Source organism: Doryrhamphus excisus, chromosome 8 (genome assembly GCF_030265055.1).
Source record: "Doryrhamphus excisus isolate RoL2022-K1 chromosome 8, RoL_Dexc_1.0, whole genome shotgun sequence".
Classification (NCBI taxonomy): Eukaryota; Metazoa; Chordata; class Actinopteri; order Syngnathiformes; family Syngnathidae; genus Doryrhamphus; species Doryrhamphus excisus.
Window position 1 is genome coordinate 6,286,585 of NC_080473.1, and position 21,305 is coordinate 6,307,889.

At 42.5% G+C, this 21,305-nt stretch overlaps 1 protein-coding gene and 1 long non-coding RNA gene across 4 annotated transcripts in view; one reads left to right on the forward strand and one right to left on the reverse strand.

The window, feature by feature from the left end:
• Positions 1-21,305, forward strand: part of grik4 (glutamate receptor, ionotropic, kainate 4) — a 272,858-nt gene that overhangs the window by 163,257 nt on the left and 88,296 nt on the right. For all 3 annotated transcript variants that reach the window (XM_058079390.1, XM_058079391.1, XM_058079392.1), the window contains one exon: positions 14,454-14,619. In XM_058079390.1, the coding sequence (XP_057935373.1) occupies positions 14,454-14,619 (166 nt within the window). The remainder of the gene's footprint in view (positions 1-14,453; positions 14,620-21,305) is intronic.
• The window catches only part of LOC131134288 (uncharacterized), a 45,849-nt gene that overhangs the window by 14,206 nt on the left and 10,338 nt on the right, over positions 1-21,305 (reverse strand). The gene's annotated exons all lie outside the window — the stretch shown is intronic.

Genomic DNA, 21,305 nt, shown 5'->3' on the forward strand with positions numbered 1-21,305 from the left:
GTGGTTGGTCCAAAAGAAAATGGATTCCTTAAAGAAGTCAAATGATGAAAAGAATTGCATCACATTTGATGTACAGAATCAATGATCTGTACCAGTCCACATGGAGAGACAATGTAATTGTCAATGGGCTCCACATTACACACAGCAACACGTAACTGTTTGGACCGGCCATTTTACAAAGCAAAAGTCCACCCATTTTATTTTTTATTCTAATAGCTGTGATATGAGTCTAGGAGTCTCATGGACAGTTTACAAATAGGAGTTGATACAAATAATTTGTAATGCCAAAGTCCTGGTCCTCCTTCCTTTATGAATTCTGTCGTAGCAATGGGTAAACTTCCCTTCCTTTATTATTGGAAACGCTCGTCAGACAAGACGCTAGACGCTGTGTGTGCACAGATGAAAACAAGGTGCCACTTACTCTAAATGAAAGTTTGTGTGAATGTGTTATGTCTCTGTGTTAGATAAGCACAAACATGTCGCCATACTTATTTCAAAACACAGTGGGAAATATTCCATTCCTTGCAACACTTAACATTATAAAGTTCACCAACAAACAACAAGGTGACATTGCTGAGGCAGAGACGCAAGCTGAAAGGAACTTCTGACACAACACTGACAGAAAGCATTCAACTTGAGGAAACAATGGGGGGTTCAAGCACTTGGAGAACAACTTCAAAATCAGCTCTAAACATCAAATTGGTGAGCCGCTGATGAGTTCACAGTAAACAACAATACGGCAACAGAGCATATATTTTGCAGAAACATCTGAGTAGCACGACCAACGTTTTCATGATGCTGAATCCTGATCACTTCCCATATTTCAAATGTGATTTCAATTTGCAAATGCGTTTTGAACTGGCGGTTATTCATTTTGCAGACGCTGAAGCGTATGTGCTTTAAGTAGGACAGTGGAGACACAGTTGAACCTCGGTTAACGTCACGACTAGGTTCCAGACGGTACGACTCTAACCAAAACTTATTCTAACCCAATCGATTTCTCCCATAATAATGTAAATCCAATTAATCTGTTACAGAATGTAAAAAATAGTTTGACATGTAGAAACAAATTGCATATAAATGATGTATAAAAATGCACGGCGGCCGAGTGGTTAGCGTGCAGACTTCACAGCTAGGAGACTGGGGTTCAATTCCACCCTCGGCCATCTCTGTGTGGAGTTTGCATGTTCTCCCCGTGCATGGGTGGGTTTTCTCCGGGTACTCCGGTTTCCTCCCACATTCCAAAAACATGCTAGGTTAATTGGCGACTCCAAATTGTCCATAGGTATGAATGTGAGTGTGAATGGTTGTTTGTCTATATGTGCCCTGTGATTGGCTGGCGACCAGTCCAGGGTGTACCCTGCCTCTCACCTGAAGACAGCTGGGATAGGCTCCAGCACCCCCCGCGCGACCCTAAGCGGTAGAAATTGAAAGAATGATGTATGAAAAAAATCTTAAGCACGGCAACACACGCCTCTCGGTGACGTAGAGGTCGGATATACGCAAACTGACCGTTCATACTGCAGTCGCATTGCATACAGATCGGATTTATAACCACATATGAATGAGGCCATTGTGCTGTTCACAATGACGTGAAAAAACGAGATACAGGTCACATCTCAGCCAAGAAATCGGAATTGACCTGCAGTGTGAACACAGCCACAGATATCTTTATTCAGGCACCAGGGAAAGACATCCATGCACCTGCTCGGCTCTCTGCATTTTTTCACTCCTCTCCAACAGGGACGGAGGTTAGGGATGTCTTGCAGAAAGTACTTCACCTCCCACTGAAGGTGCTGCCCTTTTAAAAAGGTCTCAAGTGTAAAGCTGCAAATGCATCTTTTAAGGTTTAGGTTGTTTTTTTTACTGGCCTTGAGGTCATATGGATATAAAATGTAGTGATATCTTGTATGTACATCATGACACAAAAATCACACCTTGGATTGGTGATCATTGACGTGGGGACAAAATATCACTAATTTCACTAAGGAAGATTCAGTAACTAAAATCAAAGTCCAAAATGCATGATTTTTATTAAAAAGATATGTTTCCGTTTTGTGCTCAGCCAGTGTGTTCATCTTCTGTAACATTTACTAAATTTAATTATTTCTTTTGCTTAAAAATTATTTGAGAAAATGTTAGTAAGGCATACAGATATTTTCTTGACGTATATTCACCTTCAGGATTTATTCTTCTCTCAAAAATATCAACACTTCAGATATCATAAGATGATTACATCAACAATTACCAATTTGTTTCCAGACACATTTTACATATTTCAATTAGCCTGCTTCATGCTATCAACTGTACATTAAGGCTTGCTAGCATTAGCCATTTCGCTCATGTTCAAATGCTCTACAACACATTGTGTAACAAACATTTTGCAGTCAGTTGTTTACTCTAGCAACTTTCTAAACTCTTTTTAGTACAAATTATCTCTACTTTGTACTAACCTGTAACAGAATAAGGAAGACAATCCAAGATGACTTGACGTATATTCACCTGTTTATTCACGATTTATTCTTCCTGTGACGTTTTGTCACCTACTCTATACCACCATCGCTGCTAGCACCCCCTAGTGGATCCTGCGGTATTACACCCAAACGCCAACAATGGAGGTTTGGTTATTTTAGAAACAAACATATGTCTTTTTTTCTTTTACAACTGAATTTTATATGCAAGACATGAACTATTACTACTCTTAAATGCTCTAGACATATTTATGCATTTTAAACTTTTTTTTTAAACCTTATCTTATCTTTTATGTACCTTACGTGATCATTTGATTTTTCTGAGGAGAACCTAGTGCAATATTGCTGTTAAGTCATCCGCTTGCTACTAATGTTGTTATGCTTGAAATGTATCTTCACATAATTTCTCACTGTTTGTGTTGGGAACTGATATTAATTTGAAAGGAATACTAAAGAACGGGAAAAAAGGAGAAACAAAGCTTTTTTTTCTGATGAAAGATGAGAGTCTGATCTTCTTTTGGTCTTCACCATGTTTATAAAGCCCAGGACACAACATCTGTGTGCCTTGAAAAATCTGCCAAAATCATCCAAAATGGCCGCTACCACCGTAGCTCATTCAGGTGTTGCAAAAGTATGTGTCCTTCTGTTTTTTCTCCCTGATCATAATTATTGGTTGCACCTCGGCTGGCCCTTTTCTCAGCGTGCTATTGATGTGTCTTGTCAAGGCAAGCAGCCCGACCATCATGAGCGCATCCAAATCCATTATCTTGTCATTAGGATACGGTCTCTGAGATGAAAGCAAGCCCAAAACAGCGAGAGACTCTCAGGTTAGTGTAGTGGACGACAAATTGGTTTTCAAATTTTCTGATTGTATGACGGGGGGGGTTAGAAGCGCCTCTGCTAAAGTGTGAATTGCAATGCTGTCATAATGACAGCAACACTCACTGAATGATTCCGCTGCCATTAAGGGCTGCCTCATCAAAACTCTTCTGTCTTTCTAATAATGTCCACTCGAAGGTTCTCCAAGATTTGTCGGCCATTGTTTTTGTCAGTAGTGTATAAAGTTGGCTAAGTGGGGGTTGTGTAAGTCAAATAGTTGGCTAGATTCCCAGAAGTGGATTGAGAGCATGCTTAGATCAAAATCAGCATATCAATCTCCTCATAGTAAAATGCAATCGATGTCATCAATGTAATCATGTAAAAATGCAACCAATTGTGCATAATTGAATCATATCGGGATGTCAAACTGGAAGTGGACACGATGCCTTGTCAGTTCCATCTTTTCTTATTGATTTATTCTGAACTTTACAACACGTGTATATTCCTGCAGAAAGAAGAATTACAAACATTCTTAAAACCATCCATCCATTTTTTTCTGCTAATAGGTCGGGTCATGGGGGTAGCGCCCCCAGACTTTCCTCCCCAAGGCATTCCCAGGCCGGTCTAGGGACTAATTTGGTGGCACAGCGTAAGGTGGCGCAGGGTGGCAGAGCGTGGAGCAGCCCACCCAATGGGGATTTGGTCCAAAGCACCACTGGGCACAGCCAATTTGGTAATTTGGTAGATTGGACTGCACCCAAATGGGCGTGGCGGCGCACCCGAGGACGAGTCCACATTTTCAGCTTGGCACAGTGACAATTTTGTGACAAAACAACCTGTCAAAGGTGTAGAGAAAGGTCGCCGGCTCCAACCTGGTCTATTCGGGGCGCAGGCAAAGCGCAGCCTGCATAATGGCACATTTCAGTGCCATGAATATTTCAGTGGAAAAAAAAAACACTATTTAATGTAAGCGTCTGAACCAGCATCTGATTTTTTTTGTATTCATTGCCCCATCACATCGGCTTGATGATGCAGATTGTTGCGAGTACTTGGGATGTGCGCCAAAACACACTGTAGCCCAGCAGAAGAGCATTTTGTCCAAAGAAGCTGCCTCTGCTAAAAAGGAATTAGATGGAGGAAGAAACCCATGGATGAAATCAACTTTTTCCCCACCTCTCTGAAACCAGCTGATCGATGAGAGAGAGATCTTGTGCTCAATGTTCCACTTCCCTAAAAGGCACCATGGGAGCAGCAGCACACTTCATCTTTATCACTGGTCCGCTTCCACTCTGGCCACTGGGACCCCGAAGCGGGCTCATTACTAGCACAAATTGAGATCTTGCTGCAGGGACTGACACCAAGATGAGCTGGTTAGGAGGGAGAGCGGACTTGTAGCTTCCTGACCACCCTTCCTTTGTTTTCCATTTGATTTTTTTTTTTTACTTAGCCATTTTTTTTCAAGCCGACAACTGATCTCATAAAGCTGACATAAAGCATTTGATGTGAACAGGGACCAGGGAGATACGTATAATTAACTACCACGTGCAAACCTCCATCCCCTGCTGCCTCGCTGTTAATTTAACAAGCCGACCGAATAGCCAAGCACTTTATCCATTTACAATGCATGACACTGCCAAAAATTGCTTTTTTTTCTGAATGTGGAACATACACTGCTTCAGAAGAGCAGCATGTTTACTTGTCAATCACTTGATAACACATGACCACATGTTTATGGCATTATTTACTGTGGATGAGCCAGATAATGCATTTTTGCAGATTACGAGTATGGAACGAGTACAGCTGTCAAGTATCCATATCTGTAACTGAAAATCCTCATTGTGTTTGTATACGGTCCTGTAGGTGTTAGGAATAAAGTTTATTTCACTCTTCACGTTCTGTGATTGGTCGGTGACACACAGCGACCGCCCCTGCAGCTAGCTCGTCTGTTCGTACTTTGTTTGTTGTGGCGGTCCCAAGCTGCGGTACTTCCAAGTGCATGCTGTCGACTTGCAAAAACGTGTGGGGATCCGTGCGTGGTGGGTACAGCCTCAGTGCGGACTTGGCAGCACGCAGACATGACCTTGCACTTTTAGAGAAGAAGGAACTTTCACTGTGTGCAGGCAAGCAGTGGCTTGTGGAGACGATGTTATCTGATGGATACGCCATGCTACTGGATTGTTGCAGGAAATACTCTGTGGTATTTGCTAAAAGGTTTTTATTTATTTGTATGCATTCTAACTCAACTGCAAATTCCCATATATATATATATACATATATATTCTGGTAATGGTAATGGTAATGATAATGGTTTTATTTCATTGAACATGCATCAGATTACAATTGAATGCATCACATAATCAGTTCCCATTTCCACATGTCCAAAAGGAGTAGGAAGAAGCAAAGCTTATTAAATTCTACCCCTCCATCTGGTATTTTTACAATTAGTAACTGTTACATTTGTTCACTTCATGCTTTCCATAATACAGTTTAATTTTTTTTTTCTTAATTTTTTAATTTTTTGTCCCATACCGAAGTACGAGGTGATATGACCATACAATGACATTATGTGTACCATAGTAACTGTCCATATAGTGATATATATAGCACATTATGACTGGTTCAAGACTCTTCATCCTTGTATTTAGCAAACATCAACTGCTTGCATTGTTTCTTGAATTCGCTCATCGTGCATTGTTTGAGGTCCTTACTCAATCCATTCCATAGTTTGATTCCACATACTGAAATGCTATGGCCTTTTAACATAGTCCTAACATTCTGAAATATATATTGTACTATGAGGCTAAAAGGCTGCCGACCATTTGCTGACAAGTTGATTTAAGGACAGATCGGTCTATTATCCCAGGCTGCATCACGTGCTAATTGGCAGCCAGGAGTTTGGCTGATATGTGCAAGGTAAACAACACTCCTCCAACACCGCTCCGCCAAACTGTGTGAACGTTCGCTGTGCCCCGGACCCTCCGTTCCCCGACATGTTTGATGACCCATAAAAAGTGTTGTGATCAAGAGGTTTAGCTGTGTTGCCGCCGTGAGTGGAAGCCAACAGATGTAGTCGCACGTTACCTCTCTGCTCTCCATATGGCGCGCCCGTCTAGTCACGCTGCCTTCCCAGCAGGCTCTGCTTGGCTTCACAGCAGACAGGTAGCGCCATGACTTGCACACTTGACTGCACCGGATTGAAATTACTTCCACCTAAATTTGAAACTATTGTTTTTTAACAAGGCAGAAGAATCCTAAACATGCCACATTACTTCCCTCTTGCCCTGTAGGTGGCCCCTCCATCTGCTGTGTCACTGCACCACATGGCCCCGATGCAGCGGATTGTAACATAATATTATGTAACATTGGCACCCTCACCAAAATTGAATAGCTCTTTCACATGAATACTTGGCTTTGGACGAGATAATTACTAGTACATGTGTCAATTACTTTCAAAGTAAGCTGTTAAAGCTATTACACTTGACACTCTGGTCCCAGGGGGGCATGATGTCCTTTCACAAAGATGTTGTCCCACCTCTATTACACCTATGACACCACCTCTAATAATTCCTTGCTTTTGTAAGCAGCATGAAAGAGGTTACTACTGGAATTGTCCTTTTTTTGCATAACCCTCAAAATGTCAAATACCCGCAGTATGCGTACATATTTGTTTGTGTAATCTAACCTTTCTACTCCTGAACCACTGCACACAAACGCACCACATAGTGGCACTGTTATGAAACTATGATGTTTGAACCCCATAAGTCAGACTGATAGATATGTCTCAAACATCCCAATCCACTCTACAAAACACCCGACCTTTAGGGGACTGGCATGCACATATGTGTCCAATTTCAGCAAGATAGGTTGAAAAACATGGCCACCATCAAGCAAAATGTCAGAAGTAAGTGACCATTTGTCTCATAATTGTAAACATGTAAGGATGTAGTAAGTTTATGTCTTACTTTTTATTTCTTATCTTATATTTTTATTAAAATATTTTTAACACAAACCATAGAGGGCGGCAACAACATCCTTTACAGCCACATGAAAAAATGAAGGCCAGTGAAAACAGAAGGAAATACTTTTGCAACACTAGCATACCTGAACGATCTCTGGAGGTAACATTAGAGATCCTCTTGGTACCGGCCATTTTGGATGATTTTGATTTCTTTTTCAAGGCACCCAGATGATGTGTCCGAAGGCCAAATATAGCATATCATAGTCCAGTGTTAATAATGATGGCAAACACACTGCAAGCGCATCTTAATTGTTTCAACATATGTTTTCCTCCTCACTCCGTCTGCTCAATGTGTGTTCAAGCTGGTGCACGAGTGTTCTTTGTGCAAAGACCGCGTGTTCCTGTGAGAGCTTCCTCATTAAACGCCTGTCAAGCCGCTGTCTGCAGACCTGCCATCTATTCTGTCACGGGGCAGGGAACACACACAACACATATGTAGCCATGTGTGCAAGAGCACATATGTGTATCACGCCACACATACATGCGACCATCTGAAGGCAGCACTGGAATGCTGAATACATTCAACTCCATCCATTCATTGATTTTCTATGGTGCTTATCCTCATGAGGATCGCGGGGATAGGCTGGGGCCTATCCCAGCTGTCTTTAGGCGAGAGGCGGGGTACGCATTGGACTGGTGGCCAGCCAATCACAGGGCACATATAGACAAACAACCATTCACACCCACATTCATACCTATGGACAATTTGGAGTCAGCAATTAACCTAGCATGTTTTTGGAATTTACCCAAAGAAAACCCACACAAGCACAGGGAGAACATGCAAACTGTTCGAAATGTGTTCGAAACCACATACTTACCTACTACTCATACTAACTCTTTGAGTATGTAGTGTGTGTACACTGGTAGTATGCGTTTTTTTAGTATGCGAGAAGTTCCCGGATGCATACTGCATTCGCCAGAAATGTTCAGTATCATCAGCTTACGACTCACTCAAATTACCCAGGATGCAACACGACATGACGTCACTGTGACAAAACAAAAACGTTGGCTGATGGCGGTGTCAAGTAGGATATTTTGCGAGTTGATTCGCTTCTTGTTTTCAAAGTAAAAGCAGTAATTTATCACTATGTTTTTTTTGTATGAGAAAAGTAAGGGGGTGTTTTATTTTGTGAAAATAACCTGACATTGCTCACTTTGGCTAGCTTGAATTTTGCCGAATTTGTAAACGGTTGGTATTTGCACAAATAAATAGCACACTCAGGATCTAAATGACCACTTTCTCGCCGGATTTTTAAAAATCTCAATAAAGTGATGTATTTAAAGGGAAATCAGCTTCAGCCTGTTGATTTCGGCTCGGGAAGGAGGGCAATGCATTGTGGGTCATCATGTAGTACGCTGTAGATGCTTTGCATACTGTCTGATGGATTGAGTATGGAGAGTGGATAGTATAGGCATGGAAGTATTTAGTCCTTGTATTTGTCCTATATTTTTTTTTCACAAGAATAAAGTTGTAAGACTGGAGAAATAAAAGAATTGCATTGGCATGTGATGTGTGTGTGTGTGTAATCTGCCGGATTACATTCTTATCCCATACATTTATTGTTCCCTTCATCATGAGCCATATTTGAACTGTCCAACAAATTGGAATTGCTGCACTTGGACCTTGTGATGTAAATGTCTCGTCCATTTCAATGACAGCTCAGCATTTGCCAAAGTACATCCCATCCTTGACGTTTAGACAGGCTGTCTGCGTGGAATGAAGTTACTTCACAAATTGACTTGGCATATGTCTGGTTTTATTTTTCTGATTTCATTTTTATTGTCATTGTACTGTATGCTAACTGTATATTTTCCTTTTGACAACCCCCCCCCCCCCAGCCTCTCTCCACATCTGACAATCCAGCTGCCAGTTTCCTCTCCTCTTTGACTTGCACTCTATCTTCTCCTCATCCTCCCCACAGTCGCTTGACAAACATCCGTCTCTGTCAGCGGCCGTCGGCGTGGCGTTTCGTTAAGACTGACAGAAAAATACGTACTACCCTTGGGCCTCCTTGTTGATCATTTATTTTTCTGATGTAATTAGTCCCACTCCCATAGCAATGCTGCCATGACACTGAGCAGATGTCTGCTATGAAAATATAAGACATTTCAGCAAATGTTTACTTGTGAATATTTGTTTAGGGCCTCGCTGAAAATATGTTTTTTTTTAATCGGCATATTAAAAACATTTGGTATGGGATTTGTTTAAATGTATGAGATCAAATCAGAAGTGTTATAGTTAGACTGACGAGGATAATACCCCATGGATTTCCATGACAAATGATGTCAGAAGTTGGATAATTAAAATCAGGTTTGGTGGTGCTACACTACAAGTAAGGCAAACCAAGGCAAACGGTGTCAGAAGTGGGATGGTTTGTGTCATGTTCTGCTGAGCCTTCTGTTGAAGGTTGCTTTAAGTCTTAAGTTTAAGTGTTTTGCAAATGAAAACGGCACAATAGAACAAAGTACAAACTAAAGCAGAGCACAAAGCAGAAAGCAAGGAGAACAACAAGGAGATCAAACAGCGATCATCACCATAAACAGTTCAAAGGAAGAAAAGAACAGTGTTACAAAAGCACTAACAACTGTCTAGCAACAAGTAATCCACATAGCATGAGGAGTGGACCGTACAGGAATAACAAGCAGTTGTAGAAGAGAGAAGCATAGTCTTCTAAGTGCATGCCGTCAGCCCTAAGTGGAGCTGTAGGCAAGAGAAGAACAAACTGCTGGTGCTCTCAGTTGTCCCACCTCCAGCCAGAGCCCAAGCTTCAAAAATGATAATAATAGCACAAAGGCGAGGATAACAAAGGGACAACAACAAAGTACAACATAGCAGGGAAACGTTGAACATGACATCAAAATCAGAGCTCTCGGGATCATCCAGAACTCCTCTCACCCTGCCGCACAATTGTTTCAGCTACCTTCTGGGAGGCGATACAGATGTATCAGGGCACAGACAAACAGACTAAAAAACAGTTTCTTTCCCTGAGCCATCATCTCCCTCAACAAGATGCAACAATGTAATCAAGGCAACCAATCGTCCTCTACAATGTAGACCCTTTGTTATTTATGATGTATTCTTCTAATTCTTCTATTTATTCTCTGATTTCTATATTTTGTACTGTCATACTGTCTTGCACTGAAAATGGAGCTGCTGCAATTTCATTCTACTATATGTAAAATAACAATAAAGGGCATTCTGATTCTGATTCTGAAAATCAGGGATGAGGGCACCACCCTTCAGACTTCCATGACAAATGGTGTCAGAAGATAGAATGTTTGACCTTGATTTGACCCAAGTGCAAATTCAGGTTTAGGGCACCACCCTTCAGACTTCCATGACAAATTGTGTCGGAAGTTGGAGGGTAGCCCATGACTCCAGGTGAATATTCAAGTGCAGAGTACTACCCCTCAGCCTACCATGGTAACTTGTGTCAGAAGTGGGATTGTATGTGTGTTCATTAGAGCTGTCAAGTTTACTTTCCTTTAACGGCACTATTATACCGTACTTTGAGGACACGCAGCGGTGGATGTGGAGCCACAAATGGTAATAAATATTGAGAAGAAATGGGCAAAGAAATCATAAGAATCATAAGTTTAGCATATGGCTCTCGCAACAAGATCAAAGTTTTTGTATCCAGTGTCGCACGAGTTGAGTTGTCACAGACGACGTTGACTGTACTTGAGCACTGCCGGTATTTTTAAATATTATTTAAACTGTGGTACATTGGCATAAGAGTGTCTTTAACTAACCAAGGGTTTTTTTGATGCAAGCCATCTGTCGGTGGATTTTCTGCTTTGAACTAAACTAGAGCTAAAATTTGGGTTACGAGCTGCTAGTTACTGGCAGGCATAGGCGAGGACAGCTATTTGGGGGCTTGTGTCAATGTGACCATGACTGAAGACCAGAATGGATGTAAATAGCATTAGCAGCGCCAGTATTTAGCAAAATCAAATCAATTTCACACTTAAAATAATGTACAGCTTTAAGCTCTGCCCATTTCCAGCAAAACTACACCCACTTCCTACTCAAGGGTTTCAAAGAGACTGCTGTTAACACCACTGCCACCTGCCAAAACAACATACAGTAGCAGCCACAGAATTAACGCTCTCTGCACGATGCATATGCATAGAAAATGAGGCCGTTAAGAACATACTCCAGCCCATGGACTCTGGCCTAGCTTCCGGCCCATGGACTCTGGCCTAGCCTCCAGCCCATGGACTCTGCCTTAGCCTCTAGTCCATGAATTCAGCCTTAGACTCCAGCCCATGGACTCTGCCCTAGCCTCCAGTCCATGGATTCTGCCCTAGGATCCAGCCCATGGACTCTGCCCTAGCCTCCAGTCCATGGACTCTGCCTTAGCCCTCACCACAGAGAATATAGTGAGAGCCCTCAAGGGAACCAAGAGACTAGCTTTGCCGACCTCGACAACAGCAGTGGTCGTGGTCTGAGGTACTGTCCTGAGTAACTGGGGGTGTTTTTAAGACCCTGTTGTGGAGGTCCTTTGATAGTAGGATACTAGGACAGCCCCCGGCTGTGGATATACTCCACAGTCATCTTCAAGACCTCAGACCTGTGGCTCTCACCTCCTCCATGAAGTCACTAGAGAGTATTATCATTATCATGGGTGCAACCAACTCGTAAATAAATCATTTACGCATAAGTGGAGGTGTTGAGAATGCCAAAATATACATCCTGGATGCTGTCCAGAAACACTTGAAGAACCCTCATATTTCAACCGGATTCCTGCTTGTTTCTGCAGACTTCATCCTCACATTCTAGCCAACAATCTCTCCCAATCCTCTTTCCACCCGGACCACCAGTTTATCCTGTGGCTCCTGGATTGTCTCACCCACAGGTCACAAAGAGTGTACATCAACATCTTCTCCGACATACGACACAATCAACTGGCTCTCCTCAGGGCTGTGCTCTCTTCTCTCTTCATCCTTTCCACTGACGACTGCAGATCCACACAGCTCCATCCACATCAGCTGAAATATGCTGATGACACTGTCCTCCTGTCTCTGTTGTCAGACTCGTCACAGCCCCATGAACCAGCCCACCAGGACTTTGTGGACTGGTGTGACAACCCGTGTCTGGAGCTGAACATCAGCAAAACCAAAGAGATGGCGGTGACCTTTTCCAACAAGCAGACGAAGCGTGCTGCAGTAGTCACCAGCACAATCCACAGTCAGAGCCAGAGGAGCATGTTGAGGAATATCAATTCCTAAAATTCTCCTCCAACAGGAGTTCAAGTCAGCAGAGACAGTACCGCCTGAGAAAGCTCAGCTCCTTCAGAATAAAGCAAAACATTTTTAGTACGGTCTAAGACGCCTTCATAGAAAGCATCGCCGCTTTCTGGTTTCATTCAATTAGCCTGAGGACAGAAACTGCAACTGTCTTATTCCAAAATTTGGATTGACTCCTATCATTCCGCCACAGAGGAGACGGGCCACCTTTGTACCCAATTATTAGTACCTTAATGTTTACCTTGTTTATTTCCTGGGTATTTTAGCATTGAGTGCAATTTGAGACTGAACTCTGTGTGGACTGTTTTCTCAATGGTTCAATTTCATTTTGTGCTGTGTCCGTAAACATTGGCACCAACGGCTTTGGCTGTAGGCAACCTCCTGCTGTTTTTTATTCACATTACGGCTACATTTGAAGTGTCACGAGTAGTCAGGATTTATCAGCTTTACTGTGAAACTCATGCATGTTACACTTGCCATACTGTTGTTTACAATCAACTCATCAGCGATATTAATGCTGGTTGAGGACTTTCACTTACCGCTATTACAACATTGGTTCTGTCGCTGTTATGTTAAAGTGACATAGGGAAGACCAGGTTCAAACCAGGTTCCATGTTCTCCTCGTGCATGTGTGGGTTTTCTCCGGGTCCTCTGGTTTCCTCCCACGTTCCAAAAATATGCTTGTTAGGTTAATCGGAGACTCTAAATTGACGATAGGTATGAATGTGAGTTTGAATGGTTGTTGTATATAAATGCTGTACCAGGTTGAACCCCGCCCCTCGACCAAAGGCAGCGGGGCTGGGCTTCAATATACCCCTGCAATGCTAAGTGAGGACAAGCGGCAGGAAAATGGATGGATGGAAGGTAACACCAGGTCACAATTTTGGGAGAGCCATGAAATACAAAATCGAGAAACAAGACAGCAGAACAGAAATTAAAAAAGGAGAGTGAGAAATATTCCAAATTCGACTGCAACAATGAAAGATACACACAAAGCGGTGCTCATTTCCCCAGTGTGCCATACAACTATTACCCAGGTTTCGGGCTTCTTATTACCCAGGTTTGAGCGTTCCACCGGGAAAACTGTCAGTACCGGCTGCACCTCCATCCATCCAGACACGCAGGGACTCCATTACACAATGATGGGCAAGGATGGAAAACCAATCGAGGGGATATAGGGACAAGGAGGAAGGCGATGTATGGGCACTGAGAAGCCCACAGACAAGGCAATCTGCCATGATGAAGAGGGTCCCTTCTGTGTTCCTCTTCTCACACTCCGGCTACATTATTCGCACGTCCTCAGTATCCCCTTCAAGCCCCGCTGAGCTCCACCCTAATGTCTTGCCAGCTGACCGACCCAACACCTGCCACCCGCTCTCGCCCCTCGTTCCTCTCAGGCAACGCAGTATCTGACTGGCTGCTGATTTCATCTGTGTAAGACACACCTTTGGGTACACTGGTGGTCGGTATCGGCTAAATGAATTAGTGGTCATAAGGGAAGGCACTGTTTTCATAACGCGGAGAAAAACAAGTCAATCAATTCGAAGATTGGGTGTCCCACTGAAGTGGACAGGACAATCGTATTTATTGATTCTTATTGACGGCCTTGGCTCGCTTTCCTTTTCTTGCCCATCGTCTGATTTCTGATGACTTAATGAAAAATGAAGCCAGTACAGTTTTTACGCCTAATTTATCAATTTGATTTCCTCCTCACAAATCATCATCACAAGCTTGGTATTGTGTATTAAGTGCGTGATTCCTAACATGCTTTTGTATTTGATGTTGATTTATCCTCAAGTTTCCATTAGTACAGTACATTAATATGGTTTTCATGTCACCTGGAATCCCAAAGTCTCCATAGTCTTGTTGTCAAACCAGTTTCTGTCTGTGTGCAGGTGCCCTACGTGAAGGTGGCTCCAGAAGACATTCTAAAGGTCCAGTTCCCTCGGTTCACCACTCTGGACCTGAGGCCAACCAACTCGGATGTCAGCCTGGCTGTAGCCAGCCTTCTCACCTTCTTTAACAGCACCGCCGCATGCCTCATCTGTGCACAGGCCGACTGTGAGTACAGCATCAACGCCCGCATGACAAAACACACCTGGGGAGAATGTTCACACAGCACCATCCCTACGCCTGTCAACATGGTACAAACAGCGTGTTATCCTTTAAGATGTGTTGCCTTTCCCGATGCACAGCAACGATGTTTCGCTAACAGATGCGGCACTTCATCAACATCTCACCTTGCTGACACTTTGCTGCAATCCACAGAACGTGTGTGATGCCAACATCCCAAAATAAACAACCTGCTCTCCATCATTGTCATTTTAAATTCAAATGAAATATAGCATGGAGAAAAATCTGTCTACTACTCCAGAAAGACTTCCGATTGACAGAAAGGAAAAACCAAGCAAAGAAAAAATGAACAAGCTGTGCAGTTGAGGCCAGCATTGATCTCAGCACCTCCTTGTCAAAGGCAGATTCTAAAGATACTAAACTGAATGGCCTCAAAAAAGCCTTCCTTTCTATCCTAAATAGAAAGGAAGATTAAATCATGGCCTGTTCCCACCCTCTTGTAGTCCAGCGAGCAGTAATTACAACTCCCCAGACAAAGGCAGCGTGACCCTGAGTGGCACCAGCTAACCTTTTTTCCCTCACAGTCAGCTTAATGCTTTGAGCAGCACAAATACTCTAACCGTATATCAAACAGCCCACAGACGGCATGGAGACATTCTGAACCACCCGACTCCACTATCTCAGCGTGTTGTTGTTGAGCTTACGAACGCTACATTGCAACCGAAGGGCGTGGTCACACTACATTAAAGGTAAAGGTACATTAAAGTAGTTTGTTGGCCAAAATCTCGCCTTGTTGCTGTGATTTGGACAGTGTTTTAGCAATCCCTACTGGATGTTTGTAGCTTTAATGCTAATGAGCTGTGTTTGTATGTGTGTGTGTCTGAGAGGTAGCAGTATCGTGCACTTTATCCGTTTTTTACATCTGCAGTAGTCCCTCGTTTATCTTCATTGGTTCCAGACCCGACCGTGATGAGTAGGATTTCTTATTTATGAATTTAATGCACTTGTAGCATAAAACACCTGTTTACAACCTGTTTAACATTATTAGAGCTGTCACACCCCAATAGAAGTCACTTCTGGATTCATATTACCCCATATAATTAGAGGAAATAAGCAATTTAACACATAAATAACATTAGTGTGTGTTGCTATAAATGTGTTCCCTAGAGTGGCAGGTGGACAGGAAGTGACATTGGTGGTTCTGTAAACCAAGTCTGATGCCCACATAAGGATTCCCGTCCATTTGTGACATCACAGACCTCCGGTTTTGCAACGCCCTTCGAAAGCGAGCGTTTTGAGTCATCCCAAACTTGGCAAACTTTGGCATGGTTCAACATGAGAATACAACATTCTAATTACATTTATAGATCAGAAAAATGGAAAAAGCATAATTTAGTTGATTTTAATTTTCCTTGGACTTTCATGCACACCCTAATTAAAGTATATTCAGAACTCAAACCTCCACAGTTTCGCAGTCCAATGCAGTATTCAAAATACTTTTACTCACTATCAAAGCACTACACAACCCGGCTCCTCCCTACCTCACAGACCTTCTACATCCGTACTCCCCAAACCGTCCCTTCGCTCATCTGAGGCCAATTTCTTTTTACCACCCTCAATGACCAAGCACGGAACACCCCCCCCCCCCCCCCCCCCCCACACCCACCCGCCAAAACCTGCACTAATCTGTGCACCTTCCAAACCCATGCTTGAAGCCACCTTTGTGTAAACTGGATTTCAATGTTTAATCTCCACATTCCATTCAGTGCTCAGGTATCCTTCCACATGATTGATATTTTATGTATTTTATTGCTCTGTTATACTGATTTTGTTGTAAAGCAGCTTTCAGTTTTTAGAAAAACAAAATGTATCCTTATTGAAAAGTGAATTTTGCATAGCAGCGGTACCCATGTGTCAATGCATATTATTTGCAAATGAGATTATTTCCAAATATTGCATTTTCTCGCCCGTGTGCACCCCAAATGCTGATCCTGTAACAAGAGAGTTGTTTATTACAGCTTACAGCGTTTGGCCCCAAATAATGGTAATAACAACGCTGGCCTCTCAGGCGCCCTTTAGACATCGACTTTGGCTTGTTGGGACTAAAGAAACCAATTTGAAGCATTATTTACCCACCTCTGGCAGTGTGTTGCTGGGCTGAAAGACGACTGAAGAGGAAATGAAGGAAGAGGAGAGAGGGTTTAGTTGAGGATGCTGTTCAACAGGTGAGGTGAAGTATCGTGATTGGACCGAGGAAGGTGGATTCATACATTGAAGCCAGTGTCCACAAAATTGCTATATTGATTCCACGTTCTCAAGAGACCCTTTCTCATTCACTTGAAAATGCCACAAGTGGCGGCCAAGCCTTGAGTTGCATCCACAAAAAACTTTAGCATAGTAGAAGGTGACCAATTCAGGGATCTGCTCCAGACATGGCTGTGCATACACGGAGGCGGAGCTTTGCCCAAATGGCGTTTTTTTGTACACCATTTGATGTTAATCTACATCAGTGCTTCCCAAACTTCAAATAGTTGTGTACCCTACAATGCTCATCTTCTACACGCTACACTACTCCATGCTCTTCCACTTCTTGGTTTCTGTCAAGTGTGTTTTCTGTATGCAAGAGATCCATGCCGAGTTCTTATCAAATTAACTTCTGCCACTTTGTGGCTGTACTGATGGCTTAAAACTGGAACGTCTTTGGTATTAATGAGTTAATATTTCAACTTTATGCTACAAAAATATCATAATTTTTCCTCTTCATAGTACTGTGCTACTCTCTCATAAAATTATGACTTTTCTCTGAATATTTTGAAGGTATTCTTGTAAAATGACTGCTGGCTTTTAGCCATGGGCCACACTTTGGACACCCCTGCTGTACAATGTGTGTGGCTTTGTGTCCTCAATCGCTGCTCGGAACCAGGTGAAAACGTGTCAAAACATTGGCATCCCTGCTATTAGTTTCCTGACAAGTACACCACAGGGTAGCACTATTATTCCAACCCAAACTTTGACTCACAATGCTCACGTGATAGTGTGCAACGACGACATGTAGCGCAATCAGTACGACCTTTCCACCAACAACAATTTGTGATCATTTTCATCTTGCACAATTGAAACAAATGAATAGAAATCATTTCTCAAACCAGAAAAAATGCAGTATGGCCGCGTTACATCATGAAATAATGTTTTTTTGGGGGGGGAAATGCCAAGGTTTTGTCCACAAAAAAGCAAGAGCAAGGACTTGAAAATCCTACTGTTCTTTTTAGGGAACCGTATTTCCCTGTCATTTGATAATTGGTTTGTCTACTGTCTCCTTCTGTGACACTTGACATAAAAATCCCCACTGGTAACCTCCAATCAGTGGCAGTCGGGGAAAGAGGTGACAACCATCTAATGAGTATACACAAACGTGTGCAAAGCCGACAAGATGAGCATAATTGCAGGGCTGAGTTTGTACAGTATACAGTCGGGATGAAGATGGTAATTAACCTGCAGTGGAGGTGCTTTTTTTTGGTAATTACTCAAGTTAGTCCAGTGATTCCCAACCATTAGTATATACCATGGGAGATCGTCAGGTGTGGGGACTAAGTTGCACGGTATTTATCCTGGAGCCATCATCGCAGCGAGTGTCATGGCGTCGCTCCAAGTCAAAAGACAAGAAGACAAAGGCAAAGGGAGAGGGCAATGTTTACACACCAAGTAGCCTATAAAAGCTGAAATAAGTCACATTTATTGAGTACATGGATATAATCAAAATCTACCTGTTTAATACATGAATCAATGTTATGGAAGAAGACGTGTGAGTCTGTGTTATTTTGTTATTATATTGACTAATAATATTAGAAAGTAGTGAACAATGCCATAAAAATGAAAATATTCCATTCAGAAATAAGGATTTCTACTTTGCAGAAATTCACTTATCACGGTCAGGTCTGGAAATTAACCACAATAAACAACTGATGACTGTATTTGCACACTATGAAGAAAGTGTAACTTAGAGTCCTGAAAATAGGATTATTGGTCCAAAAATGATTGCAGTCCAAATAATGTATTTATTCATCTACTGTATGCCAGCGACATGCAGTATAGTGACAGGCAGATCCATTAAATGACCTTCCACTAGATAGCAAAAGGTACACAAATTGTCTTGCTCCAATCATGCCATTCATTTTATTGGACAATTTAAAAAAAGTGTATTTCTTTTGCCTAAATCAACTCCCTATGATGCTGCCCACCTCTGGTAAAATTGCCTATATGCTTATTATTTTAAGAAGGTGACAATAATATGTGATGGCAATTTTTGTGTGGCCATGTCTCATATAAAAGACGTACATGTAAAACGTATAAAAGATGTACCGTGGCTGAGTAGGAGTTGGGAAACACTGATTTGGTCGATTAGGATTTGCTTTCGTGGACAGATGGAAGTGTGCTCGAGAGCAAATGTCTTCTATTACTCTTCTATTGGGTTCTGTCTTTTTAATGATAGATGAAATTGGCAATCAAAACACAAATTAATAAATACATTATGCTGTTCTGAGGTATGCATCAGAGGCAAGATACAGTATTTTCATTTATTGTGTTTTTTAGTCAAGAAAATCTAATATCTGTCATTTTACATTATACATCCGTAGTCTATATATTTTCTATTCACTGAAAATGACTCAGCACGCTGCCATTATTGTCTAAAGTAAATATCAAGATAATTGCAGCTGTAGCATGAGTGCTACTCGCACCGGGAGCTTCGGTTCAAGACCTCCAACAAGTACTGTGACATTGTGAAGCAGCACATGTTCAGAAAAGTATGTTGTGATTTACCAATCATTTTCGGTAGGACTTTTCCCCCCATCCCATTCAGAATAAGTGTTGATGTGAACACGCCCACCCGCCCCTAAGATTGGTGCGGGAATCCCATTTTTCTTCAAGGTGAACATTGCGGTGGAGTGAGTGCTATATAATGACACCAAATTGAAGTGGAGCATAAATCCTGAAAGTGAGCGCTTGGGAGGCAATGTAGTGGATAAGAATAACAAGACAACAACTATTTATCATCTCAGGTGGCAGCCTGTGGCGGACCACGTCCAGATGGGGGCTGCACGACGCAGGGAAATGACTATCATCATGATACAAGCCAATGCATACAATTGAATGCAAATAACGGTATTGCTAAGTGGGAAATATTTGCCAGTACTTGTGTAACAGTACATGTATTCGTAGAATATTCGGTACAGTACCAAGGTATACCAAGTTCCTGTTTAGGAGCATTTTCACCTTCTGGTGAAATGTGTGATGATGTAGTCAATGATGAAATGTGAATACAAGTCATTAAGGCTGCACGGCGGTCGGGTGATTAGCGCGCAGACCTCACAGCTAGGAGACCAGGGTTCAATCTCTGTGTGGCGTTTGCATGTTCTCCCCATGCATGCGTGGGTTTTCTCTGGGGACTTCGGTTTCCTCCCACATTCCAAAAACATGCTAGGTTAATTAGCAACTCCAAATTGTCCATAGGTATGAATGTGAGTGTGAATGGTTGTTTGTCTATATGTGCCCTGTGATTGGCTGGTGACCAGTCCAGGGTGTACTCCGCCTCTCGCCCGAAGACAGCTGGGATAGGCTCCAGCACCCCCCGCGACCCTCGTGAGGAAAAAGCGGTAGAAAATGAATGAATGAATGAAGGCTGCTTACAAAAAAAGTAAACAGATGTTTACATTTTGTGCCCTCCCCCCCCACTGTACTAAATCACGACCTTGAAACTGAAGTATGTACAAACCGTGATTGTGGCGCACCGTTACATCCCGATATGCAGGATGAATATAGCTTTTCTTCCTGCGATAAACCTCCGTGCTTTGACCTACATCTTGACGCTAGAACCTTCAACTGCACTGCATTGTGTCAGGTGAATGCACCTGATGGAAAGGCGATGATGAATTACGGTACCTTCCATCGTGGTTTTTCTGGGTTAATGGGACAGCGATTCCGCTGGCACATCAATATTTAGGCATATATCCTCGATAACATTTCAAAGTTCACATTGGTAGCAAAGTCGTATAAAAGAAGGTCTTTACTCTGCCTGAGGCCAAATGATGAGTCATCACAAAGGTAATACATTATTCACCTACACACATTGTGGAGTTCACTCTCTGCTACTGTAACATTTATTGCCTCCACTGTATGCAGCAGCTTTAGCTCTCGCTTTTCTTCCTGTGCCATCTTGCATACAAACTACGGCCGCACGGACAACAAAGGGATCTCCATTCACACAAACATGAATGAACAAATATCGGCCATTTTGCTTCAAGAACTGCATCACAAATAAATAGTTCCATTTGACTCAAGGACTGTCCTACACTGGTCTACACTGTCCTACATTGTCCTACACTGTCCTAAACTGTCCTGTTGTACATTGCCCTACAATGTTCTACACTGTCCTACACTGCCCTACATAGGTCTATATTGTCCTACACTGTCCTACACTGTCCTACACTGTCCTACACTGGTCTACACTGTCCTAAACTGTCCTGTCGTACATTGCCATACACTGTCCTACATAGGTCTACACTGTCCTACATTGTTCTACACTGTCCTTCACTGTCCTACACTGTCCTACACTGTCCTACATTGTCCTACACTGTCCTACATTGTCCCAAACTGTCCTGTCCTACATTGTCCTACAC